Raw genomic sequence first — 27,315 nt, 5'->3', positions numbered from 1 at the left:
ATCTAATAGAGTAACAGGACAGCCAGGGCTACACAGAGAAACTTTTTGTCCCAAAAAACAAATATAGCTACCAGTGAGTGAGCCACCTGACACACGTGCTGGGAATTGAACTCCAGTCTTCTACAAATGTCCTTCAACTGCTGAGCCAAGGCTCCTACCCCACATGATTTTAAGAAATAATTGTTTTACATGTAAATGTAAAAGAAAAAATTAGTGTGCGTGACATTGCACACTAGTATGTGTGCTCCAATGAACATTTGGAGGTCAACAAGCAGACAACTTGTAGGAGTCGGGCTTCTCCTTCCACCTTGTGGGCTCTGGGGATCAAACTCAGGTCACCAAGCTTACAGCATTCTCTTTAACACGCTGTACCATGGATCTGGCCTTGGCGACATTCACTTACATACTTTTTGTTGGTTTCCCCGTCCTCAGTCTGTTACCCCCACCCCTTGTCTCTGCTCCTGTTGGTCCCTTTCCTCCCCAGATAGTGTCCCGATGTCTTTTAGCGAGGGCATGTGACCTAAAGGATTAGAACACCCTGTAACAGCCTGGCGTCGGTCCATGACAGTAAGTGCCCGTGTGTCTATGGGGTGACAGAGGGCCCTGGGGATGGAAGAGTACGACCTTAGCAGAAGGATCAGCGTGCACCTGTCCGGCCGGGAGCAGAGTGGGCAAGACCATCGGACAATGGGAGGCAGAGCGCAGGCGCTTCTGCAAAGTGAGATCCTGCCTGGGTAGGGTTCCCAGAAGGCGCTGATCCTGGGTCCCTGCGGGTTTCCTAACAAACCCTTATGATCTCTGGCGCCCTCTGCTGCACAAGAAAGCCAAAATTCAACCCAGCACAGAACGCTTAGAGAGGCTGCAGTTTCTTGAGATTCAATAGCAATGAGTTGGAATCAGAGGCATGCTTCCTCCCCACACCGGGCCCGGTACTCTGAGGGACTGACACCCAGCACGAAGAATGTCACTTTCTCTCAGTTGTGGATCCTCGGTCTGAAGCTTTGGCTGTGACTGTATAATGAGGAACAACGAACGGCAGAGACCACCCAATAAAAGGAGACCACGGGAGGGCAGAGCTCTGCAGAGAGCAGAGGGTACAGGTCTACATAACGAGCTCTAGGATAGCAAAACAATCCAGCTATTGCTCTTGCCCTTGGTTGCCTCCCACGGGGTCTAATAGCAATTCTTGTTACAGTTAGGCTTTTGTAAAGAATTAGTTTTGGAGGGTTGTTTTGGTTTTGGTTTTGAGATAGGGTCTCTCTATGTAGCCCTGGCTGGCCTGGAACTCAATCTCCCTGCCTCTGCCTCCCTGGGATTAAAGGTGTGCACCACCACACCTTGCTCCTATAAAGAACTGATGAGCCCAGAAGCCTCTGGGAAAAAAAAATAAACACCAAGTCCTGGGTGTTCCTGAGCCAGGTGGTGGTGGTGTACACCTTTAATCCCAGGACCTGGGAGGCAGAGGCAGGTGGATCTCAGTGAGTTTGAGGCCAGCCTGGTCTACAGAGTGGGTTCCAAGGCTATGCAAAGAAACCCTGTCTCAAAAAAAAAAAGAATAACGACAAAAAATGAAATGATTATGCCAGTGAAGACAGGAGAACCTAGTTGAGACATAAATGTCTTTAAAAAAAAGAAAAAAGAAAAGAAAAGAAAACCTTTACACTCTGAATAAGACCCAGATGTCCCTGGGAGCTTTAGTACCACACTTCCACTGTAAGCCTACACATGGACATCTTGGAGTAGGCCACACCCACCTATGACATCATTCTCTATGACATCAGGAGCCCAATTCCTCTGGACATGGATGGAGTTCAGTTTTTGTTTTTTTTTCCCCGAGACAGGGTTTCTCTATCCTGGCACTCGCTCTGGAGACCAGGCTGGCCTCGAACTCACAGAGATCCCCCTGCCTCTGCCTCCTGAGTGCTGGGATTAAAGGGGAGTTCAGTTCTTAACTAGGGCTAAGGTGGGGCTAGTCCTGGATAGTTGACTGGGCTGGTCAGAACATTCCACCACACAGAGGCTGTTCTGCAAGGCAGCTCCCTCCCTGCCGACCTTTGCCTTTGAAATTCTTTCATCAGAACTGGAGATTACATCTAGGACCTCAGACATGCTAGACTCTATTCCTGAACTATGACCCCGCCCCTCCCCCCCATCCTTTTTTTTTTTTCTTTCAGTTTGGAAGTCTCACTCACTAAGTTCCCAGGGCTGACCTTGAACTCCTCTCTACACAGCTGGGATTACCATAGTATACCGTTTAGCCTGGCAACATTGAGTTGAGTGTGGCTGACGCACGAGTACTTTGCTATGGCAGCTCTTTGGTTGTGTGTTTAGCTTTTTGTCTGCATTGTGTGTCTAGGCACCTCCTGCATGCTGGCGCCAAGGAGGGCAGGAGGGGGCCTGGAGTTGGAACTACAGGTGCTAAATCAAACCCCCGTCCTCTGCAAGAGCAGCAAGTGCTCTTAATAACTCCATCCCAGTGGTTACGGCTCTTAACGGTAACACCTGAACGAATTATGGTCACTAAGGACCATAATTACCAGTTTAAAAAAAAAACAAAACACTCCAGAGGAAAAAGACTGATGAAGCTAAACAAGCAACAAGAATGGTCCGATATAAATTCTGGGAGAAGCCAGGCACGGCCATAGCCTGGCTGTTTGCACATTGTGTTGTTACTCCATGGTACTGTAGACTACACCCAGGACCTGTGCACGCTAAGCTAGTACTCTAGCAAAGGCATAGCTCGATGCGCTCCAGTGCTAGTGAGCTTGCCTGGCATGTAAAGGGGCCCCGCATTGGATGATGAGTTAGAGGCAGCACCAGCATCAGGACCACCACCACCATCACCACAAGCATCCTTCAGTTTGTGGTTTTCAGTAGTTACCCAGGGGTTACTAGGCAAGACGTGCCCACTGGTGCATAACAGTGGCATGAAGATTGTAACTGCTCTGATTAGAAAACCTGGTCAATCTGAACAGACAGCTCGGGAGCCGGCATGGGACCAACCGAGGCCCTCTGCATCTGGGTGACGGGTGTGCAGCTTGGTCTTTTGTGGGCCCTCAAGCAGTGGGACCAGGGTCTGTCCCTGGTGCATGAGCTGGCTCTTTGGTGAAATGCCTTGTCCAGCCTTGATGCAGAGGGGAGGAGCTTGGTCCTGCCTCAATTTGAATGCCATGCTTTGCTGATTCCCATGGGAGGCCTTACCCCATCTGGTAATGGGGGTGGGGTACAAGGGAGGAGAGGGGAGGGAACCGAACTGGAGGAGAGGAGGGAGGGGAAACTGTGGTGGGCATGTAAAATAAATAAATGAAATGAGCCGGGCGTTGGTGGCGCACGCCTTTAATCCCAGCACTCGGGAGGCAGAGGCGGGCGGATCTCTGTGAGTTCGAGGCCAGCCTAGAGCGATTTCCAGACCAGCCTCCAAACTAACAGAGAAACCCTGTCTCAAAAAACCCAAAAAATAAAAATAAATGAAATGATTAGTAAAATAAATTTAAATTAAAAAAAAAAAAAAAACCTGGTCAAAGCCCACGGCTCTGGAGATCATAGGACTTAGGAATGCACCATTGCTGTTTCGCTATATGAACATTTAAACTACTTTCAACCTTAGCCAGAAAGGCCTCTTTCTGCTGATTGGTCAAAGCTCTGAGAATAAGCTACTGGTGATTGATTGCTCAACCCTAAATGGGACCTCTCTCTGGCTCCCCACCCCACCAAGGACACAAGGAAGGAACAATGCACAAGGCAGGAGAAAGACCAGAAAGAATGTGAGAAGGTTGGGGAGGAGCGCTGTAAAATGCCGACTTCCAGGTTCTGCGCTCTTGAACTCACTGTAGCCATGGCCACCTGCGCACAATCAAGCAATCAGCACAGTGAGCATTCAGCATTCCAGCAGGCAAACAAAACAAACAGGAGGGGATGGAGGAGAAAGAGGGCCTGTTGGGAGGACCTCGTGTACGGAAGAGAAGGATTGTGTAAGTGTAAGGAAGAGATTGATCAAGATACATTTTGGGGTTGTTTCCTTTTCTTTATTCAAGACAGGGTTTCTTACTCTGTGTAGCCCTGATTGTCCTGGGAACTTGCTTTGTAACCAGGCTGGCCTGGAACTCAGAGAGATGTGCCTGTCTCTGCCTCCCTTTTGCTGGGATTAAAGGTGTGCGCCACCATGCCAGCCAGCCAAGATACATTTTTAAAGTTTGCATTTAGGCTGCAGTTTTAAAAGTGCTCTTTAAGCCAGGCGTTGGTGGCGCACACCTTTAATCCCAGTACTCGGAAGGCAGAGGCAGGCGGATCTCTGTGAGTTCGAGGCCAGCCTGGTCTCCAGAGTGAGTGCCAGGATAGGCTCCAAAGCTACACAGAGAAACCCTGTCTAGAAAAACCGAAAAAAAAAAAAAAAAAAAAAAAAGTGCTCTTAAATTTTGACAACTAAAATATTGCAGCTAAAGCACAGATCTACCTAAAAATAAAAACAGAAATTGAAGACACCCCCAACCAGAACCAAAAGATAATATAATAATTTCTACATGGAAAGTATGTCAGAAACCTACAGGAAATGAGGATTCCCAAGGGGAGTTGGGGCACTTGCAAGGGTGGGGGAGGCTGCCTGAAACCTCGGCAAAATACCAAGGAGCGAAAAACCTTCTTAAGAACCATGTGGTGAGTTCCGCAGCCAGCTAGCCTGCCAGATCTTTCGCTGCGGTGAAATGCCACCAGAGCCTTGTGCCAGCAAATCTGGCTACAAGAACCTGTGGTCAAAAAAAGCAGCAGTGCCCCATTAGCCGGAAATGTGGGTTCCTGTTTTGTGCTTGGTGAGACCGGGGAGGGCCAAAGGAGGGTCTGTCTGTCTCAGAAATGGAGTTCCCCAGTGAGCAGCTGCTTCGGCAGTGCAGCGGAGAGCCCATGTGCCCCATGCATGCATGGTGACATGCTGCAAGATGGCAGGGAGCCATTAGTGGCAGAGTCCCTGGAAGCCACTTAGAGCTCAGATGATAAACCAACCAAGTCCACCAATTGTCAACCAGCGTACCGGGGAGGATCCAGGAAGGCAAAGACTCAGGGACCCTGGCTGCCCGACACCCAGGCCAGGCCTCTATGGATCAAATTTTAGGAGTCCCTCTCACCAACTCTATTACCCAGGAGAGTTCTGCCATGGGATCTGTCCTTCCAGCCCCACTGCACGGGTACCCAGGTCAGAAAGATACCCACACACCCCTTTCCAACATAGAGGTCAACCCTGAGCATGAGTTCAGCTCAGCAGGAGCCCCTCACTGTTTATGGCAAACCCCACCCCCACCTCAAGTGATATCTAGTCCCCATTCAACGAGAATCAACCCCAGGGGGCTGGAGAGATGGCTCAGTGGTTAAGAGCCATCTAAGTGGCTGCTCTTCCTAGAGGACCTGGGTTCAATTCCCAGCACCCACAAGGCAGCTCACAATTGTCTGTAATTCCTGTTCCAGGGGATCTGACACCCTCACACAGACATATATGTAGGCAAAACACCAATGTACATAAAATGCAAATAATTTTTTAAAAAATCAATCCCAGCACTCGGGAGGCAGAGGCAGTCGGATCTCCATGAGTTTGAGGTCAGCCTGGTCTACAGAGTGAGATCTGGGACAGGCTCCAAAGCTTCACAGAAAAGCTGTCTTGAAAAACAAAGCAATCCCAAACCCTGTTACTTCCTTAGTCACTGTCCACCCAAGTCTTGTCTCCAAGTCTTGAGTCAAATTAGTCAAATTTCCTGACCCCAGTGTAAGATGCATTCATAAGGGGCCCTGAATGTACCACAGTTGGATCTCACTAATCTTCTCCGGATGCCCACGTGCCTGAGCACGTAGGGGCTGTCAGTAAATAAACATCGGGTAGATGTCCTCCTCAGCCACCCTCTGCTTCTTGCAATCTGTTAACGTATGCATACATTGCTGTGCTCAAGGGCACCGGTGGAGCTCAGAACACAACCTTGGATGCTGGTCCTTACCTTCTACCTTATTGAGAGAGATGAGCTGACCATCCGTGCCCCTCGTACCCGATTCCCCTTACTACCCAGATGGGACTGAAGGCTGCACTGGGCTTTTTTAGGTGGTTGACAGAGGCCTGAACCCCTGCTTGCACTGAGCCTGATCTCTAGCCCCTGAACACGATGCCTTGAGAAGAGCTGGAACTGAAGAGCCCTCTCGCTGCTAGGAGGAGCTGGCATATGAGCTGACTCATTCCGTATCCAGTCATGGGGGATCCCCCCACACCCAAGTGCTGAGAGCCTCACAGAGGCTTCTTTTAATGGCAGTGCCTGCTAAAACTCTGGAATATTCTAGAAAGGGGCATAAAGGAGACACAATCCCTCTGGTGTTGCTTCCTACTCCAGACTGTTAGGGATGAAAGATGGGGGGGGGGGGCGATGCAAAAGATTGAATCATGGCTTCCAGGCCATGCTGCTTTCCGTTTTCTTGTTTTTATGAGATGGTGGACAGAGCATCAAATCTTAGCTGGGCAGGGAATGGATTAGAACTCTCTCCCTCCAGCGCTTGATTAATTGAAACTGGTGTAAAGCTCAAAGGCACACACAAAAAAAAATCACCACACACACTTCCTTCCAGGCCAAGGGTTTGCAGGGCCCTTCTGCCGCACGGCAAAACTGAACTGTCCTCGTACCCCACCCCACCCCCAGGGCAGAGGGGGCTTCAGGAAGCTCCCAGCATACCCAGAGCTCTCAAGTGAACTGCTCAGCCAGGCAGACAGCTACCAAACCAACCTGACCCCGACGGAGCACCAGGGCCCCTGGGGACCGACAGCCTCTTATCTGTGGAGTGGCAGCCACTTCTGCCATCCCTTCAACCTTCCCTGCACCCTTGACCTAGAGGAGGGAACCAAAGGGGGCCAGTGTGCTCCCTGTTGTCAGTGCCAGTAGCCACTCCACTGAGGGTAACACGTCCTAACCAAGTAACTTGCGTTGTGGCACTTTGGCTCCACAGCCTATCTAGGGTACCACCCAGGGTCATTTCCAAAGCCCTTGACTACACTACAGTCTCCCAGATACATCCTCTCTAGAAACTATTTGGGGCACCTTAACTGGCCTGGGTGCTGCAGCTCTAGGCTCCAGCATGGTAACAAGAGTCATGGTGATGTGGCTATCCCGTCTTCACCTTGAGCCTCCACCCACAAGGGAAGCAAGAGAGACAAGGGAAGCAACTGCGCTGGCCTGACTCCCACCCAGCCTTCAACCAATGGAACTGTTGTTAAGATGAACCCAGCAGTCAGGACCTGACCTGGGGAGTAACGGGAGACCCCAGGTAGGACGGCCCCGGAAGCATGGACCGACACTGCTGGCAAATGCCTATCTGTGTATCAAGGTGGCAGGAGCAGAGTTATCGAATGTGGCCCAGCACATGACAAGAACACATAGCAATGGCCACTGGGTTTAGCCAGCAGAGGCTAACAAGGCTTCCAAAGAGTGCCGGGATGAATTAGTGTTCCCTGTGTGAGACTCAGTGACACCAATGACGTGTGTTCTTGGCAGAGATTCTTACTACCATCACTGTCCTCACCACCTGACTCCGCACGTGACCCCGGCCACAGCATCTCATCTCTACTAGCTCCCAAGTGGGCGGGCTCGACCCCGAGCCCTGAGCGTCTGTGTGTGTGTGTGTGTGTGTGTGTGTGACACTCACCAGAGGCCCAGTCCTCCTACAAGAGTCACAGCCTGGCCATGGCCCAGGTCCCTCCCGCCCTCACCCAGGTCACCCCAGCTCCAGGAACTCAATGCTTTGGGAAGGTTAGCTCCCAGATGATGTCGAGAGGTGACTCAGACCCCACCCGGAGTCTGCCCTGGAAGACAAGCCTCTCAGGGACACATGAGTAGTGGATGGGAATTTGGGGGCGCCACACCCATGAGAATTGCCATTTATTCCCGAAGTTGCCAAAATCATCACCAAGGGTTCACCAAGGGCGCCAAGGGAACGAGGAGGCTCCAACACTGATCGGGGGTGTCAGGAGTTTGGAGGGAAGTGGAATGGGTGGGGGACCCCAGCTGTCCCTCCCCGTCTAATGCCACAGAAAAAGTCCTCCTCTGGCCGGCTCCCCTCCCCATCCCCCATGCCCAGTTTTTCTCAGGAGGAGGTGGGTTGGGAACTTGGGAAGAGGGTGTAGTGTGAGTGGGCCCAGGAGGGGGAGGGCACTGGGGGGAGGGCCCGTTTCACATGCACTCACAACACTGATCTCCCAGGGAACAGAAATGGGGGAAGCCAGCTGAACCAGGCCTCCCTCCTACCCTGGATTACAGGAGGAAGGGATTAGTGTTGGGGGCTGGGGGTCCCGGGGGCATCATGGGGGGCAGGCCAGGGCCTCCACCAAGAGGAGAGATGTAGGTAGGTGGCGCTCCAGGAACTGGGGGCACAGGACTGAGACGGAGCTGGTTCAGAGTGAGCGTTGCAGGGGGTGCTGGCTGGAAAGGATTGGTGACGGAGGGGCCGGTGGCCGGAGCTCCTGCAAAGGGAAAAAAAAAGATAGATGCAGGAAGCAGTCAGCTGTGCTAGTCTGCCTGCCCCATCCGTGTCAGTGACACAACCCAGGTGGAGAGAAACAGGCCTGCTCCATGAGCCTGCAGCTCTAGAGGGACTAGAGAGAGGATGATCAAGCGTGCAGGAGTTCCACCCACACTCTAGACTCACCGCTTGGCAGGAATGGGTTGGAAGCCTTGGCTCCTGGCGGTGTGGGGCCTGGCCGGCTCACCAGCGAGTCCAGGTCCACAAGGGCTGCATTGGGGCCTAGGAATGACTCCGGAGTCTTCCGTGTGGGGGGGGTAGGAGTTGGGGTCGCAGCAGGTGGGGGACTCCCCACAGCCTCAGCCAGAGAGTCCCCAACCCCACTCATGTCGAATGCACCTGGGCTGCGGGCGGGGACCTCTCCTGCAAGCAACTCCAGTTCCCCTGGAAGAAGCCGGAACAGTGCTCACAGGACTGGCAGGTCCAGCCTGAGTTGGGGAGGGGCGGGTGGAGGGCTCAGGAAGGGACAGAGTTACACAGTGGCAGGCTGAGCTGAGCCTGTACTCAAAACCATGAAGAGCTCATGGTTGTGAGCAGGAGGAAGAAATGACAGAATCAAGATGTCAGTTTCAGGAAGTACAGTCTCTGACGACTGCCTAGGGGACACCACCAGTCCTAAAGGAGCGTCTCCCCCAAGGGAGTACTCCAGCTGCAGAGCCCATATGAAATTTTACAGTGCGGAAACCTGGCAGACACCCATGACCCTTGGGACAGTTCGTGACATCTACGGGATGCAGGGCAGACTTTTTCCCTCTGGGAGTTAACAAATGGAAACACATTTCTACACCACAATCAGCATTTAGATTAGCGGAAGCTGGCTCAAACATGGGAAGAAATACAGCCAGGCCCAGCGGTGCAAGCCTGTAATCCCAGCGCTTGGGAGATTCAGGTGGGAGGATCACAAGTTCAAGGCCAGCGTAAGCTATGGAAAAAATACAGCACAAGCCTGTCAAAATTGATAAACAAAATACACATAAATCCATAAAAACTGGCCGGGCGGTGGTCGCGCACGCCTTTAATCCCAGCACTCGGGAGGCAGAGGCAGGAGGATCTGAGTTTGAGACCAGCCTGGTCTCCAGAGCGAGTGCCAGGATAGGCTCCAAAGCTACACAGGGAAACCCTGTCTAAAAAAAACAAAAACAAAACAAAACAAAACAAAAAACATAAAAAGTGAACCAAGAGCTCAACGGTAAGGCACACACTTGCCGAGCATGAACAGGGTTCAATCCCAGTGTCACAAGAGAAGAAAAGGTGGCGAATGGAGAATATATCTGTAATTCCAGACCCGGGGGCTGAGGCAGAAGGACCACACACAAGTTCAAGGACAGCCTGGGAAACCTAGTCAGTCATATGTCATCTCAAAAGAAAAAGGGACCAGAGATAACCAGGCCCCACCCACAGCTGTGGGTACAACACTCAAGGAGGCCCAGGCCCACACTTAAGACTTGACTCAGCTCACAGCTGCCAAGCAAGGTGGGCGGGCTAGTCTGCTCCAAGGCCTCAGAGACACGTGGCTGAGCAGAAGACATCCAGGGAGAAAGAAGTGAGGGACACAAGGCAGAGAGAGGGCTCAACATGTTGACTGATGCCATTTCTCCAATTCCTGTCCCCGGTCAATGAACGGCCGGGAGGCAGAAACAGGTCAGCACGTGGCTAGCACGTGGCTAGCTGGGGTTTCCATAGTTACACCTCTGTCTGTGAGGAGGGTGGCTGGATCTGACTCACTCTACCATGTGCTCCTACACCCTCAAGCGCAGCACACACCACCGGAGGCAAAGCAGAGGCAAGGAAGCAGCGGGTATGGGGGTCCTGAGGAGCCAGGCATGAGGAGGGGTGACTCACCCGTGCTGCTCCCAGAGGTCGGCAGAGTGGCTCGGAGCCGGTCAAAGTCTGAGAACTCATCAGGCTCTGTGTCAAAGCCCCCGACTGCTGTGGAGGCCAAGATGCTCCGCTCAGCACCTGCCTGGGGACTCCAGCTCAGCCTCCTCCACCCTCGGGCCCAGACAAAGTCAGCACCCGCCCCTGGACAGCCGCCCCAGCCCAGCACAGTCAGCCAGTACCTGCAGTGCCGTTGCTGCTGGGCTTGGCAGGTGAACCTCCCCAAGGATCTGAGAAGGCCGGGGCAGGGGCCCAGGGGTCAGAAGATGGGGGTCCACTGGCGGGGGCCCCACCTAGACGAGGAGGGAGGCACGGCGATGAGTAGCCCCTCCAGTTTGGACGGCTGCTAAATAATCTGTGGTAGCCCAAAACCACCCAAATGACTAGCCCCACTGTCAGGCCTTCTGCCCACACACATGTGCTTTAGCCTGTCAGAGTCAGGCCCGCCCACACCTACTCTCAACAGCACCCTCCCCTCCCCCCGCCCCCCCCCCCCCGTCTCTTTACAGCCTTCCTTATTCAGCTTCATAGAGCCAAGATGTCCGAGCCCTACTCTCCGTCCTGGCCATCTAAGGGCCGGCACTGTGCCCGGGCCTCCCTTCCTAAAGGGACAGCTAGCCCAAGGGACTGCAAAAGAGTAGCTGGTGGTGCTCACCATCAGAGGATCCCCATGGGTCAGGTGTGGGTCCCTCTCCAGCTGCAGGAGCCGGGGTCCCACCCCAAGGGTCGGCAGAGGGCCCTGTAGGGGCTGCAGGCCTCCAGGGATCCCCAGAGGCTGGTGTGGGGGCTGGACCACCCCAAGGGTCAGCAGCTGGAGGGACAGCAGGTCCCCCCCAAGGGTCTGAGGCAGAAGCAGCCGGAGGGATGGCAGTAGCCACAGGTGCCGGGCCCCCCCAGGGGTCTGAGGCCTGTGCAGGGGCTGGGGCTGTGAAGACGTCGGCAAGATCCATGAGAGAGGACTGTGGGAAGAGAAGAGAACTAGAGACAGTCAGGAGGCCACCACAGGGAACTCCACCTCCTCTCAACCCCAGGTCTGCCTACATCTGTCTTCCCCATTCCCCCGCCCGGCCGGCCACTGCCCACCTAGGTCCTCCTGCAAACGGCCCTAGCCTATTCCCTGTACAACCAGCTGGGGCCTCCAGGTGAAGACGGCGGTGAAGCCCGCCTTCCCGCCTTCCCTCCCTTCTTCCCACCACTCCCCCCCCTCCCCCCCGTGGCCAGCAGAACTGCAAGCCCTCCCTCATGCACTGTTTGCCCTGGTTGGGTTTTTGAACCCAGCCCTCCCCACAGCTCGCCCTCCTTCACCTCCCACCAGGTCACCCTGACCATCTCTCTCCTGATGCCACATCACTGTCCTGCAGTGACCACCATGCAGGGCCGCCTCCCCATGGCTGCCTGTCCGTGTGCAGACACCTAAGCAATGCCCTGGTGATCAGAGGGCAGGCATGTAAACGGGGCAAACTGAAGCCCGCACCTGACAGCGGGGGGAGATACCCCACGCAGGCTCACACACACACCGGCGTCGGTACCCACGAGGCAACCAGGCTCAGAGAGAGGACAGCCAAGCCAGCTTTCCCCAAGTGGCCACACTTACACTCAGGGTGTAAAGGACAGAGGCAGAAACAAGTGAGGCTCCCACAGCCAGATGCAGGACCTCCATAGACTAAAGCCAGCCTGAGCGGACACACCGCTGCCTACCCAGAAAGCCACAGCAGCAAGAAAGTCCCACTGGACCGGAGGCTGGAGCTGGCAGAGCACCTGGCTAGGATGCACAAAGCCCAGGCCAGGCTCAATCCCCATAAAAAATCAAGTATGGCAGCACTCGCATAGAAATCCCAGCATGCGGGGTAGAGAAGCAAGGATCAGAAATCCAAGGTCGTTCCAGCTACACAGAGTTGAAGGCCAGCCTGGGCTACATGAAACACCGACTCAAAAATAAAAAAAAAAAAAAAAAAAAAAAAAAAACAGTCTCATTGGCTATTCATTCGGAAACAAACCTACTCTTTGTGAGCCCGATCTGGTAGCAGGTTAGGCTGGGGGCATGCAGAGTTATAAAGGCACTCAGGACAGAACACCGCATGCAGCAGCTACAACACTGCATCAGAAAGACCACCTGACCTAACCCTGTCTACACGCAGAAGCATAAGAAAACCACCTCACATGGCCAGGAAGTGAGCGGGATCTAGACAGTCGGCCACACAGCTGTGAGCACGGGGTGGCAGACCAAGTATTCTGTACCGTGGTCAGGGGAGGCTCAGGCAACGACCATCAACCCTTCCTTAGTGTCTAACAGAGACAGGGTCTCTGGATGGCATCTGGCCAAGCAGTCTGGATGGACAGATGCGCCCATGTCCTGCCTCAGCTGGTCAGTCTGCTGTTATGGTTCCAGGCCCTCTTTCCGTCAGGTGGCGGGCAGCAGCTGGGGACCCCTCACCCCAGGGCGGAGCACCCGAGGGCGGAGCACCCGAGGGCGGAGCACCCGAGGGAGCACTCACCTCCTCCTTGCTCCCGGTCTCCCTCTTGCTCTCCTCTATAGCCATCTGCAGCCTCAGGTCATCCCCACGGCGGATCCGTTCTTCCTACGGGAGGCAGGGTTCAGAACATGAGCCGTGGGAAGGCGGCTGGCCCAGCCTGGAGTCCCCGTCCAGGCCTCCCTCCCTCCCACTCGGAAAACAAAAATGGGAAAATTAACATGGGATGTGGACAACGTATGGAATGTGGATGGGAACGGGGGTGGCACTTGGGTCAAAGGTCGGGCGAGAGGTGTAGGAGCTGGTGTGGTCTATGGAGGGAAGGGGGTGGCCAAACCTGGTTGTGCAAACAGCTCGGGAAACACTGGGGCCCAGGAAGAGCAGGTGACCTCTCATCCCGGCCTCCTGCTTGAGGTTCAGGACTTAGTGATACTTGGGAGCCGCAGAGAGCTGCAGCAGACCTACCCAGTGTCCTGGGCACCCACCACCCTGGCTTCTGTTTGGACCACAGTTTCTACAGCTAACGTTGCTGAACTGAGGGCTGAGAAAGTGAAGGGACCTGTACTTGGGGGAGGGGCGAGGAGTCAAAGGGCCCATGGACCTGAGCATGGTGGAAGGAAAGCCCCGGGAGGGGCAGGGAGGCCACTCTGACCTTATCGTGCTCCTCTCGGCTCAAACTAAGGGCCAGCTGGAGCTGGACGTCGTCATCGGGAAGGCAGGACGGGGGCTGGCGGAGAGAAAGTATGAGGGGCAGGGCAGGGGAGGCCAGGGCCAGAGGAGCAGGCAGAGAGGGGGCTGGCGGAGAGAAAGTATGAGGGGCAGGGCAGGGGGAGCCAGAGCCAGAGGCGCAGGCAGAGAGGGGGCTGGCGGAGAGAAAGTATGAGGGGCAGGGCAGGGGGAGCCAGAGCCAGAGGCGCAGGCAGAGAGGGGGCTGGCGGAGAGAAAGTATGAGGGGCAGGGCAGGGGAGGCCAGAGCCAGAGGGGCAGGCAGAGAGGCAGGCCGACCAGAGCAGAGAGACCAAGAAAGAGAGGGACAGTGTTTCTCTCAAATAGGTGAAGGTGGGCAGAGAAAGAGCTGTGCACCTGACTGCCAGGGTGCAGGACAGCCTCCCGGGAGCAAGGAGCTAGAGGTGGAGGAGCAGAAGAGAGACAGGGCAGGGGCAGGGAGAGGGAGAGCAGGTGGAGGGACAGTGAGGCGAGCGAGGCATGAGGACAAGATGGCAGAACAGAAGCCAGCCCCTCTCCCTCTGCAGCGCCCGTACCTGGTCAGCCTCCTCCTTGCTCATGGCTAAGGCCAGCTGGAGCTGCAACTCCTCCTCCCCACTGCTCTGTGGCCAGGCCTGCTCGGCCTCAGGGGGCGGTCCAGAGCCCACAGCTGCTGAGGAGGCTGGAGACATGAAAACATGAAGGTGCAGGTGACCCAGAGAGCAAGAGTTGGGAAAACCCTGACAGACATGGCGCTGCAGTCCAGACGCCAGCACTGCGCCCCCTCCCCAGGCCTCGGAGGGCCAAGCTGGAAGGGAAACCAATGGAGCCAGAGTCCAGGGAGGGGCGAAGGGTAGCCCCACCCTGAGAACAGCGAGCAGATGATAAGGGGCAGGACGACCAGGGTGCTGAAGGAAGGGCAGCAGGGCCCAGGCCTCCAGAGGGGTCCTCCCTAGTTTCCCAGGCTAGAACTCCCAAGAGAGCAGCCAAGGGCCTTGTTTCCAAGCAGGACTGCAGCCCCAGCAGCAACAGTCGGAACTTGTGAGGGAAGGAACATCTGTCCAGACTGTGGAGCCCAACACAGGGAACAAGAACCCCTGGTGTCAGGAGGGGCACATGGAGACAGGAGGGACAGGCCACATTTAGGTCAAGAGTAACTCCAAGGCCAGTCGAGGATGGGAGAGGTCAAGGGTATACTCCCGAGAAGAGGACCAAGACCCCAGGCCCAACAGTCAGCATCTTCCCTCACTCCTTCAGGCCTGCTGCCAGACACTGGCACAGTCTGCAGGCTGCATGGCGGCTCCCGATTGGCTCTCAACCTGCTCCAGCAGTGCTTCAGAGCAGGGCCATACATCACAGGAAGCTGTCTGCTCCTGCCCTGGAAGCACTTTCACCCTAGGATATCACTAACCTCAGGGAGGTGGGTGTTGGCAAGCCATACCCCATGGCCAAACCTTGGCTACACAAATACCCGAAGGCTCCTGCCCGCTGAGGGCCCCACTTCACGCCTTCATGCCTCATGAGGAAACGGGCGTCACCCAACAACACCTACCACCCAGCTCCATGCTCCCTGTGGCGGCCACCCCCTTCCAACTCTCGGAGCAGCCCTCCTTCCTCTCCAAGCAGCTTGCTCTGGGACATGGGTCAGCAGCTTATGGCCCATGGCCAAAGCCAGCTCTTTAAACAGTTGAGAAAGAAAATGAAAGAGCACGTCAAGACAGACAAAAACCGCTGAGAAATTCCAACTCCAACTTAAACCAGGGGGTGGTGGCACACCCCTTTAATCCCAGCAGAGGCAGAGGCCAAGCCTGGTCTACAGAGCAAGTTCTCAGACAGTCAGGGCTAAACAGAGAAACTGTCTCAAAACACAAAAATCAAGCAAGCAAAAGTCAATCCCAATTTCAGAGTTGGTGTCGGGAGAGTAGGGAGCACGTGACCTGGCTCATCGCTCGCGTGTGGACCAGGTGAAGCTGCGCCTCAGGCTCCTTTGTCAGCAAGGCTCAAGGGAGTCAAGCGCCTGGCCCCTCAGGAGCCTGGCCCTGTCTAGAAACTAGGAGGATAGCTTAGTGGTTAAAAGCACGCGCCTCCACAAGCATGAGGACCAGAGTTCGGATCCCCAAAAGCCACCTAAATGCTATGTAGACTTGCCGGCTCATTAGTAATTGCAGCCTAAGAAGACGGACAGATGGGCTCTCCAGAGCTAGCTGGCTCACAAGACTAAGGTAGCATATTGGTGAGTTCTGGGTTTGACTGAGACCATGCATCAAAAAGAACAAGGTGTAGAGGGATCAACGCCAGGCCTACACACAACACACACACAACACACCACACACACGCACACACCACACACACCACACACACACGCACAACACGCACACACCACACACACCACACACACCACACACACCACACACACACGCACAACACGCACACACACACACACACACACACACACACCACACACACACACCACACACACACACACACACACACACACACACACACACACACACACACACACACACACACACCACACACACACCACACACACACACACACACACACACACACACACACACACACACACACACACACACACACACCACACACACACGCACAACACGCACACACCACACACACACACCACACACACACACACACACACACACACACACACACACCACACACCACACACGCACAGATCTAAGCGCACAGTCATTTGCCCACTTGTGCACCCTCTACACACACATGCACGCACGCCACACACCTTCCATGAAGCCAAGCAGGCGTGCTCCTTGCTAGACAGGCCTCCTCGGCCCAGCCCAGTCCTGCAGTAGAGCCTGCCCGCCTCACCCTCCACTCTCTACTCCTGCCGGCCACGCCTGCACCTCCCCGCTCCTTCCCTCCATGGCACCCCTGCTTACAACTCTGGCTGAGCACACCCCACAGTGTCAGTGTCCCCACATCTGAGTGGGAGAAAACACTGACCCCAAATGTGATGCACCAGACAGAAGGCCTCCAGCTAGAACCAAGGTCACAGGCTCCTGGCTCCATCTGCCTGGCAAGGTCCAACTCCACTCACCCCCAGGGCAGCACTGCCTCCCCCTCCCACAAGCAACACAAATTCCATGCTCACAACAGCAGTCTCCCTAAAGCTCTACACCATCCCTCAGCAAGATAGCAATGAAACCCCACACCTGCCACTGAACACGTCACACACGGACCACAGCCTTAGGACACGGGACACACCTCTCTTTAACTACGCCTCACCACCCACTACACTTGAACTCACCGCCTACAAGCAGCGCTCTAAGATCTCAAAACAGCCTCTCGGGCCTTGCCATGACCCTGCCTGTCCCCTCAACCCACGCTGCTGACCTCCTTGCCTGTGGCATCCGGGGCCTTTGCACTGCCCTTTAGCTAGGACAATCTACAGAAGACCAGACTGGCAGCCCCATCAGGTGTGAGCGTGAGTGTCCCCAGCACCGACTGGCCCAACCCTGTACCTGGGGAGCCCCGAGCGCCAAGTAACCTGACAAGATGTGGGTGCACATGCCTGGACTACTCCAAGGACCAAGGCAGGGGTCAGGGCCTCTGCTGGCTGCCCTCAGGGCCTGGACACACCTGGGTCCAAAGGGTGCATTCGGCAGAATTGCAGGCAAGCTGAACGAAGTTTCTAAGACTCTGAGGCCACCACACAAGGGGCGGGAAGGGTGCATCGGCTAGCTGGCGCGGGCCCACAGGAACAGAGGACAGAGCCTCGCTGCCGGGGACTTCCAGGAGGGGGAGAGAAACCTCACCCGTGGCAGTCTGTGCCAGCTTCTCCTTGGTCTTGAGCGCGTGGGCGCGCTCCTCCCGAAGCCGGTCCTCATCGCGAAGCAAAGCCACCAGCTGTTTGGCCTTCTCCCGCACGTTCACGCCCTGGTCCTTGCCATCTCGGTCCACGTACTGGAAGTCCTTCAGTGTCTGCACAGCGTACATGTTCTCTTTGCACTGCTGTGACACGCGCTCAGAGCCAGTCTTGATGAGATACTCCATCAATGTCATGGCCTACAAGAGCAGGGACACCAGTCACCGGCGCTCAACGCCACCGGGAGAGGAACCAAAGGCTGAGGGGGCGGCATTTGGGCCCCCCCGGGGCAGCTGCCCACATTCGAGGCTCACAGCCCACTCTCTCTCCACACCAGAGTGTGGAGCAGACCTAAAGAGGACAGAAGTGGGGACACACGCTACCAAGAACCACAATGCACTGTGCTCCAGGAAGAGGCCAGGCCCAAAGGTCACACGGTGTGTGGTCCCGTGGGTATGACGTCCAGAAGACACTAATGCAGACAGACAGACAGAGGAGATGGTGGGGGCCAGGAGATGAGTGGGGGATATTCAACGGGCTCAAAGAAAACGCTCATCTGTCTACCACACCAGATGCCACTGAACTGGTCACTCCAGAAAGCTGACTGCCGAGCACAGGCTCTCTGCCATTCACTTAACAACAACATCGAAGACAGGATAGGATGCAGTCACCAGTGCAGCCAAGCTGGGCATCACTCAGGCCACAAAACATGCCCCATGACCTGAAAGGCAAAATCTGAAGCAACAGAGCCAAACCAAACTACAGTGCGGGAAGCCTGCAGAGATGGCCTGCTCCTAAAGGAATGAGCCGTTGCATGAGCCTTCTAGTTCTAGGCTTGCTCAGAAAGCATAAGCACCCAAGCCAAGCCAGACACACCACCAGGAATGGTAGATGGAGCAGAAGCAATTCGGCTCAGTTGCATCCTTTGCTATCTTTCCTATTTTGTAATGTGCAAACAAATTCCCTTTTCAGCAGAATTAAGTACTTAAGAAAGAAACAGCCATAATAATAACCCAGGGGCTGGAGAGACGTCCGGTGGTGAAAAGCACTTGTTGCTCTTGCAGAGGACCCCTGTTCCGTTCCCGGCACTCACCAGGTGACTCACAACCGTATGTACCCCAGTTCCAGGGGGTCTCAGGCCTCTTCTGACCTCTGCCAGTGCTTGGCCCATAAGCGGTCCACACACGTAGATACAGGCAAAGCACTCATATACATGAAGTAAAATCAAATAAACTTAAACCACTGAAGCAAATAACCAACCTGAGGAAAGACCTGACTCCAGGCCTGTTTCCTGAGCAATGTCATGGTCATGGTTCCTATAAGATTCTAAAAACGGCTTAGTCACGGTGCAGGGAGAAAAGCATACCTTGGGTTTCCACAGAGGGTGACTACAGAGACTTCCTGGAGTCCCCTAAACTCAGGTGTAGAAACGTGACAACGGGGGCAGCCACAGGAGCTGAGCACTCACTATCTAAACGGCGAAGATTGCCAGCACCTCACTGAAGTTCTATAATGGGGTGGGGAGGGGCAGACAGACAGACAGACAGATGGTGATTTGCTGTGCAGACCACACTGGCCTCAAAACACCCAGTAGGGCCTCAACCTCCTGAGAACTGGGATTGCAGGTACAGGCCACCACCACCCAGCTGTGGAAAGGCTCTCTGGGGAGTATTTACATCTGATTAGTCCCCCAGGCTGGCCCTGGGGGGAGTGTTTACTCTCAGAGGAGAAAGATTTCTATGCATGGTTACACCCCAAGGGGAAAGGTGGAGGGAGAGACAGGCCTGGGGCCCTCGCGCTTTGGAATCCAGAATCTTCCTGATTGGGACCAGAAAGTCACTGCACCAGGGCGCACCTACGGAATTCTGTCGGAGAGGAGTTCTGCAAAATGGGACTGGAGCCTAGCATATAAACGACTTCACTTGAGTGAGCATCGCCCTTTGTGCCGTATGGCTGTGAGAAACCTTCACCCTTGTCGCCCTCTGGACTTTGGAACTGCCGCTAAAGACTATGGAGCCGGAAACCACCCGAATGCCCAGGCGCAGTGCCACACACACGGAAACTGCTGCAAATGCACTGGGCTATCCAACAATACAGTTAGCAGTCTATCAGCAAGACAACTGCCACATGCAACCAACCGCACAGACAAGCCGAGGCCACCATCCCAGCCCTGGTGAGCAAACAGAGAGCCCAAAGAGCACACACTGCTGGTCCCATACCTAACAAGTTCCAGGACAAACCTCACAGACAGCACAGTGCCCGTGGGGAGGGATGTCACCAGGACGCCTCCTAAGGAACCAAACAAGTCCTCTAGCTCCCTCTGGGAGGAGGCTCCAGAGGTGTGCGCATGTTCACAAGCCCACCAAGCTACGCACTCATGACTGAGCTCATCTGCTACACCTCAATGAAAGGCCTGGGGTTTTTCTCAACACCGGCAACTGGATGATCCCAAATAGATAAGCCATGAAGCTTGTTACGTGTTAAATCAGTTCCACCAAGGAAGTCCTCTTCTATTACAAGGAACATTTAAAACAGGGTCAGCACCGTTCTCTATAAAGGTCCTGGTGATAAACCATTCCGTTTTCACACCACACAGTCTCTGTCCAGCTACTCCACAATGGTGGCTGCAGGGGCCTGGCTGTGTTCCAATAAAACTTTACTTGCAAAGCAGGTAAAGTGCACACAGCCTGCACTCTGCTGACTTCTAGTTAGTATAACATAAAGACTGGGGAGACTGATTCCTGTGTTCCTGAGAACATAGGACAAAGGGGTGGATTACAGTTCTCCACTCCCAAACTGCCAGGCCCCTAAAACACATACCCTTTCTCCACAAGGGTGACTAGACCCACACAGTATCACCACAGGCAGGAGCCCAGCACAGCATAAGGAACCAGAAATTCAAAGCAAGCAGGACACCAACACAGCCACATGGGATAGGTCTTTGCAAGCACTCAAAGCCATGTCCAGTGCCCCAGGAGCCCTGCCCAAGGGGACCACACAATCAGAATTCAGAGGCAAAACTGCTGTCTGGACCAGAGAACAGCTATAAAAAGTACATTTGTCAGCACCCGGAGGACTGTGCCTAGAAAGGGGAGGTTTTTCTGTTCAGGAATCATATTTTGGTAAATCTATCTTTAAAGAATCCTTTAAAGCCAGGCATGGTGGAGCACACCTTTAGCCCGGGCACTCGGGAGGCAGAGGCAGGTGGATCTCTGTGAGTTTGAAGCCAACCTGATCTACAGAGTGAGTGCCAGGACAGCCAGGGCTATATTCAAAATTAAAAAAAAAAAAAAAATGATCGGGACCTGTGAGCAGCCTGGCAGCTTCTTCCAGGAAGTCTTCTCTGGTTGTTGGAGGCTATAGGGTCCTCCACTGGTCCCTCCAACTCCAACAGGCCACCCTCTACTTGCCCGAGAGCTGCCTAAGGGCTGGAGCCACGGTAAGGCCAGAAGCGGAGATGAACATGGGAATCAAGACTGGCCCCTCCTGGACTCCCAGCACCCCAGGGAGCCCATACACAGCCCCCACACGTCCCTTCCATACACCGCCTCTACTCTGGACCGCTCCATCCCCACTAAAGCCCTGCTGCAGCCCTGCCCCTCCCCTCCTCCTCTCCCTCCTCCTCCCCCCTCTTCTCCTCCTCCTCCTCCCCCCTCTTCTCCTCCCCCCTCCCCCCCCTCCTCCTCCTCCTCCTCCTTCTCCTCCTCCTCCTCCTCCTCACTGCAGTCCCAGCAAGTCCTGTAAGGAACTGCTCAGTGATAAAAGGCAAACAATGACCAATCTTGGTGTGCTGTGATGGGCATGAAACGGGTCTCAATTCTCTGCTTCACTCGCACTGTCTCCTCATCTTGAAGCAGAGAAAACCATCCTACCTTGACAGGAAGTCTCTCAGATAGTCCAGGGCGTGTAGACCTTAAACTGGAGCCATGAGAGCTAGTACCTCAATCTGTCCCCAGTGATGGAGAGTAGGACCTCCAAAGCAGAGACACCAGGCACTAGTGCTCGCCATCTGGGGCCAGGTTAGAACAGTGACACTGCGTGCCATCCCACGGAAAGCAGTGCAGCCATGGGCCTGAGGTCCCATGAGCAACACTGTAATTCAGGTAGCTGGCCTGAATTACCTCAGCTCCAAACAGAATGAACAAGGTGTAGGAAGCTGTATAGCAGGCCCCCCATGCCCTAGGAGGAGCGGTCAAACCTGAAACCCACCTGCTCAGCACTGCCCTGGATGCATTTCCTGCTAAAAGAAGCCTAAGACCTGGGGGCCTGACCCCATTTACCAACCCTTCCTCCCCATGTGCCCTCTGACCCAGCAACTCCAGCACCGGAAAAAAAGCAAGCGCATCAGGATATTAACAGCAGTTTTGCTTAAAAAGCAAAAAACACCAGCACAGCCTGGAAGTGTAGGCCTGTAATTTCAGCTATTTGGGAGACTGAGGAAGTTCATACAAGTTCAAGGCCTACTTGGACTACAGAGCAAGTCGACAGCCAGCCAAGGCAATTCAGCAAAACTTTATCTCAGAGTAACAAGTAAAAACTGGTTGAGTGTGTAAATAAATGATAACGCGTTTGCCTAATGGATGTGAAGCCCTGGATTTAAAACCCAGGATGAGCAGCAACAAAAACACACACCAGTCTCCATCACCCCAAGCTCCCCTGGACTCCACTTTATCTCCCTACTACATGGAAGGCCTGACAAGCCTGGTACCTGCCTCTGAGGCTCTCGGCCTTTCACAGCAGGTCAATAAATACCCGCAAACCTGACATCCACATAACCCTTCCAGGGAGGGCAACCTGAGGTCACAGGTGCTGCTATGTCACATGCTCACCGCCCCAGGGCCATCTGTGTAGCCGAGGTACACACCTCAGAGCACGGGCAAAGATGGCATTGAGAAACAAACACACAAACCCACCAACCAAACACAGAAGGATCGGGGGCTCACACTCAGCTACAAAGCCAGCCGGGGCTCTGTAAGACCCTACCTCAAAAATAAATAAATAAATAAATAATAAAATGAAAACCTAACTAAATGAATAAATACGTATGTCTGCTTGGTGACACAGGCCTGCAATCCCAAACTCATCAGAAGGCAGAAGCATCATTGCAAATCTTAGGGCAGCCTGAGTCACACAGCAAGACTAAAAAAAACAGGTAAGTTTAGAGAAAAAACCCATCTGTACAGATGTATCTTCTTTCATTAGTCCCTCAATGACACAGCCTAACAGCAGATTTACTACATGCCATTTGCGTTGGAATAGGTGCTGTAAGCAATCTAGAGTCGCTTGAAAGATGTCATCTGACCATTCACAAATTCGGCACCGTTTTCTAGAAGGTGCCTGAGCATCATCAGACTCTGCTCAAACGGGAAGAAGCTAGGAACCAGTGCCCCAAGGACACGGAGGAGGACTCATCTGTTGTCAAGAGATTTAACATAAAAGGAGCGTCTTCAAGGGGTCCCTCTCTTGAGAAGTGGGGGGGAGGGGGGATGCTGGGCAAGGCACACCTGCCGTGCTCCTGTCTTCCAGCCCCAAGGAACCGCGCCACGCCCGCCACGCCTGCCACGCCCGCCACACCCGCCACGCCCTGGGTGCTGACCTTGTAGACGTGTCTCCAGTTCTTGCCGTGGTCGTTGAGCCGCTTCCAGATCATGCTCATGATCTCTGAGAAGGCCACCACATTGTAGGTGAGGTCAGCAATCTCTGACATGAGGGAGCTGGATGGGCCCCAGGGATCATTGCTTGTGGCTTCCCGGACCTTGATCTCAGCCTCTGAGTAGTTGTGGACGATGTTCTTCATCTGACGCCGCAGCGACGAGGTCGACATTCTGCCCGGTGGTGGTGTCAAGGGGCACCAGCCCCCGGGGGCATGGGGAAACGAGGCGACTCGCAGAGGGAGACCGCGATGGATGCTGGTAGATCACCACATCTGAGCGGGGAGAATCTTTGGAAACACAAAGGAGGCATGGGCTAACCAGCACCGGCTCACCCAAGCCGCTCCTGAGCCTCCCACTCGGGGTTCCTAGGACCCTTGCGGGGAAGGCAGGCAGGATGCTGTGTGGCTGAGGTGACTCTCTCCCCCATTAACCTCTCTCTCTTTAAAATTAGCCCATCCTCCTTTCAGTTCCTCAAACCAGCCCAGCTTCTTCCTGCCTGGGGCCCAGATGAGCTGAGGCAGAGCAGGCTGTGGTAGGTCAGACACCCCAACTCTATACCCCAATTCGGGTTAACGGGGCAGGCCTCAAACTTAGGACCTTAGTTTTCCCCTGTACAAAATGAAGTTGTGTGTGATACGGGTTCTAACTAAACGGAAGGTTTCAGTAAAGGCTGGCTGGCTCTCAGCCCCACCCCCACCCCCACCCCCCCCATCCTGCTAAATGACTTCTCCTCCTTCCTCAGAGACTGCCTGCCACACATCCCCAGACCCGACCTCAAATATCATTATCACGGTTCCCAAAGGGATTCTTATGAGTGAATTCTTGTGACTTTAAACCTATTTGTCTGGTTCTGAAACTATGGTGACCTAAGACCCATAGTGGTGGAAATATTTGTTTGTACATGGTTTTTTCCCTACAAAGAAACTGGTGGCCGCCGGGGGTGGCGGGGGACATTCAGCAAACAGTGTGGGAAGGAAATGAGAAGGAAGCAAAGGCCTCTAGGACATGAGTCATACAGAAGAGGCCAGCGATGGGATTAAAGAAATGGCAGGGAGCCAGGGGAGGTGTCCCAGGAACTAGATGTCCCCAAGGGCAGGGAGGGAAACTCAAAGCTTACAGGAGCAGTGATAAGGAAAGGTAGGAGTCCCCAATAATGAGGACCAACTGTGCCATGAGGCACTTAGCATTAACGCTGAATGCAGACAATGGCCTCATGGAAGTTAAATAACTCAGCCAAGGAAGAATACCACTACGAAACCAAACCCATTTTACCTCTGTAAAATCATACTTTGGGGAGGGGGAGGGGGGGGGAGGGGTTGGTACACACCAGGCTGGCCTGGAACTCACAGAGACCTGCCTGCCCCTCCCTCCCAAGTGCTGGCATTAAAGCTGTGTGCCATTAAAGCTTTTAAATTAACCTAAATAAATTAACCTGTGCCCTGTCCAGCTGACCAAGAAAAGTTTTAACGGCAGGAACCAAGCAAATGAGGGTTCTACTAACAAGCACTTCTACAACCCTTACACCCTCCCAGGCACCCACTGAGTGTTTTCCACTATCAACTGGACCCTTACAAATCTGTGACTCACAGCCACCTTACATAGCAGGGAACATGAGAACATTAAGGCCTTGCCCAGGGACACACACCTCACAATTGGAGCAGCCTGGGTCCAGAGTAGTAGGCTCCGATCACCAGTCTAGGCTTCTCCAACAAGCCATGGAGGGAGAGTTACTGAGCCCTACCATGATCCAACCTGAGGGGAGACACAGGTGAATGAGAGAGGCTGCGCTCTACCCTGAACTCAGGCCAGAGAACGGAGCACCTGCAAGCAGGCATAACTAGGGAAAGAAAAAAAAAAAAAAAAAAAAAAAAACACAGTGGCTAGGTCCCGAGACAGGCCCAGACGCAGACAGACACAGTAAGACAAATGTGACAAACATGACAGACAAGGAAAGGGGCCCACAGAAACTCAGGCAAAAAGAAAGCAACAGGGACCCTGAAACAAAACACACAGCACTCAGGTTTCCAGTCTGACACAAAACAAATAAATGGATGGATGGACAGTCAGACAGACATACACACACACACACACACACACACACACACACACACACACACACACACACATACGAAAGCGCCCAGAGGCTGACTAATGAAATAAATAAATAGATTCCAAGCATATAATTAGGGAAGGATGCTACCTGGCAGGCTTGCTGATTAAATAAGATGGGTATATGAAGGGCTTGGTTCTGTGCCCCACAGATAGTAGGCGCTCAGTACCCATGCCTGCTATTATTATCAGAGAAAACCATTTCCAAAAGGGTGGCATCTAAAGACGTGCTATCCTAACACACCAACCTACTTCAAGCATGTTTGAAAACACAGACACACACACACACACAGACACACACACACAGACACACAGACACACACTAGATCTCACAGATGCTGCTGACTTTCTAAATTTAATTTATTTAGAAATGTTTATCAAACAGTGCAAACAACACAGTGGAATTCTCCCAGGGGAAACTCAAATAAACCGGTGTCAAACGCTGAAGCAACACGAAACCTCTAATAATAAATAATAAGCAGAGCTCCTAGTGATCGCACGCTGAAGTCCCGGCCCAGACACTATGGGGCTCGTTACAGGCACCACCTCAATGGATTCGCAGAGAGAGAGAGAGACAGAGAGGGGGGGGGAGAGAGAGAGACCCTGGGGTGCCGGGGACTAGGGAAACTGAGGTCTGCAGCCCGAGGCAAGCGGCAGGGGTCGGGCTGGCACAGCCTGAGCTCCTGCCTGCTACCCCCGACCCTGGGAGAAGGGAGCGCGTCCTCAAGCCAGGCGGAAGGCAAGGGTCCTGGAAGGGACCTGGGTCCAGGGGACGACAGAAGCGACGGAAGAAGACCGGGAGAGGGGTATGCACCGGAGGGGAGGGGGGAAGACACCGGAACCCAGAGAAGACAAGGACGGTGCCCTGACAGGGAGACAGGCGCGCACACGGGGACGGACGGACGAACGGACGGACCGGGCCGCGGGAGACGGCCCGGAGGAGACACACACCGGGAGGGGACACACACACCGGAACGCACACACCGGGAGGGGACACACACACCGGAACGCACACACCGGGAGAAGGCGCACACACACCGGGAGACACCCGGGGGGAAGACACACGCACACACGGGGAGGACACACACCGGGGTCACACACACCGGGACGCACACACACCGGGGACACACACACCGGGAGGGGACGCACACACCGGGAGGGGACGCACACACCGGGAGGGGACGCACACACCGGGGACGCACACACACCGGGAGACACCCGGGGGGAAGACACACGCACACACGGGGAGGACACACACCGGGACGCACACACACCGGGGACACACACACCGGGGACACACACACACCGGGACACACACACGGGGAGGACACACGCAAACCGGGGACACGCACACGGGGAGGGGACACACACCGGGAGGGGACACGCACACGGGGAGGGGACACACACACGGGGAGGACACACGCACACCGGGGACACGCACACGGGGAGGGGACACACACCGGGAGGGGACACACACACCGGGAGGGGACACACACACGGGGAGGACACACGCACACCGGGGACACACACACCGGGAGGGGACACGCACACCGGGGACCCACGCACACCGGGGAGGACACACGCACACCGGGAGGGGAAACACACGCACACCGGGAGGGGACACACACGCACACCGGGAGGGGACACACACGCACACCGGCGGCTGGGAGCCGGCTGCGCGGCTGGCTGGACCCGCGCGTGCCCGGCCCGGCCCTGGACCCGGGAGCCGGAGTCGCGGCGCCGGCGGAGGCCGCCCCGCCCCGCCCCGCCCCGCCCCGCGCCGCCCGCCCTCACCTGGGGCCGCTCACGCCGGGATCCCGGGGTCATGACGGTCAGCCCCCTGCCCCCGCTCGGCCTCGGTGTGGCGGGGCGCGCGCCGGGCTGCGGGAGGCAGAGGCGCGCACGGGCGCACGCACCGACGCACCGACGCACGGACGGCCGCACCGCGACGGCCCCGCCGCCCCGGCGCCCGGGAGGGGCGCGGAGAGCCGGGCGGGGGGAGGGGAGCCGCCGAGCGGACGGGAAGCAACCGAAGGTGGCGGCGGACCGGAAGCGGAAGTGACCCCGCGCACCCCCGCCCTCTGCCCCGCGCCCGGCGGCCTCTACTTCCGCG

General features: G+C 55.0%; 1 protein-coding gene across 6 annotated transcripts; it reads right to left on the bottom strand.

Annotated features, from left to right (window-relative positions):
• Positions 1-7,859: 7,859 nt before the first annotated feature.
• Positions 7,860-27,258, bottom strand: LOC100769501 (epsin-1). Of its 6 annotated transcripts, none has more exons than XM_027430641.2 (12): positions 26,997-27,258; positions 24,739-24,845; positions 23,036-23,380; positions 17,390-17,639; positions 14,147-14,271; positions 13,537-13,611; positions 12,909-12,992; positions 11,069-11,372; positions 10,596-10,706; positions 10,378-10,464; positions 8,662-8,919; positions 7,860-8,476 (listed from the first exon to the last, which is right to left on the bottom strand). In XM_027430641.2, the coding sequence occupies exons 3-12, from the start codon at positions 23,261-23,263 to the stop codon at positions 8,268-8,270; spliced, it is 1,731 nt and encodes a 576-aa protein (XP_027286442.1). In that variant the 5' UTR covers positions 23,264-23,380; positions 24,739-24,845; positions 26,997-27,258; the 3' UTR covers positions 7,860-8,267. The 6 variants fall into 6 exon arrangements, with proteins under 6 accessions (XP_027286442.1, XP_027286445.1, XP_027286443.1 ...); XM_027430644.2 differs by having other exon boundaries at positions 10,378-10,461; XM_027430642.2 differs by lacking the exon at positions 26,997-27,258 and adding an exon at positions 26,858-26,878.
• Between the last annotated feature and the right edge of the window lie 57 nt (positions 27,259-27,315).

This window comes from Cricetulus griseus, chromosome 9 (genome assembly GCF_003668045.3).
Source record: "Cricetulus griseus strain 17A/GY chromosome 9, alternate assembly CriGri-PICRH-1.0, whole genome shotgun sequence".
NCBI classification, from domain to species: Eukaryota; Metazoa; Chordata; class Mammalia; order Rodentia; family Cricetidae; genus Cricetulus; species Cricetulus griseus.
Note: the sequence above shows the minus strand (reverse complement) of the source record. Positions and strands in the feature narration are given on the sequence as shown.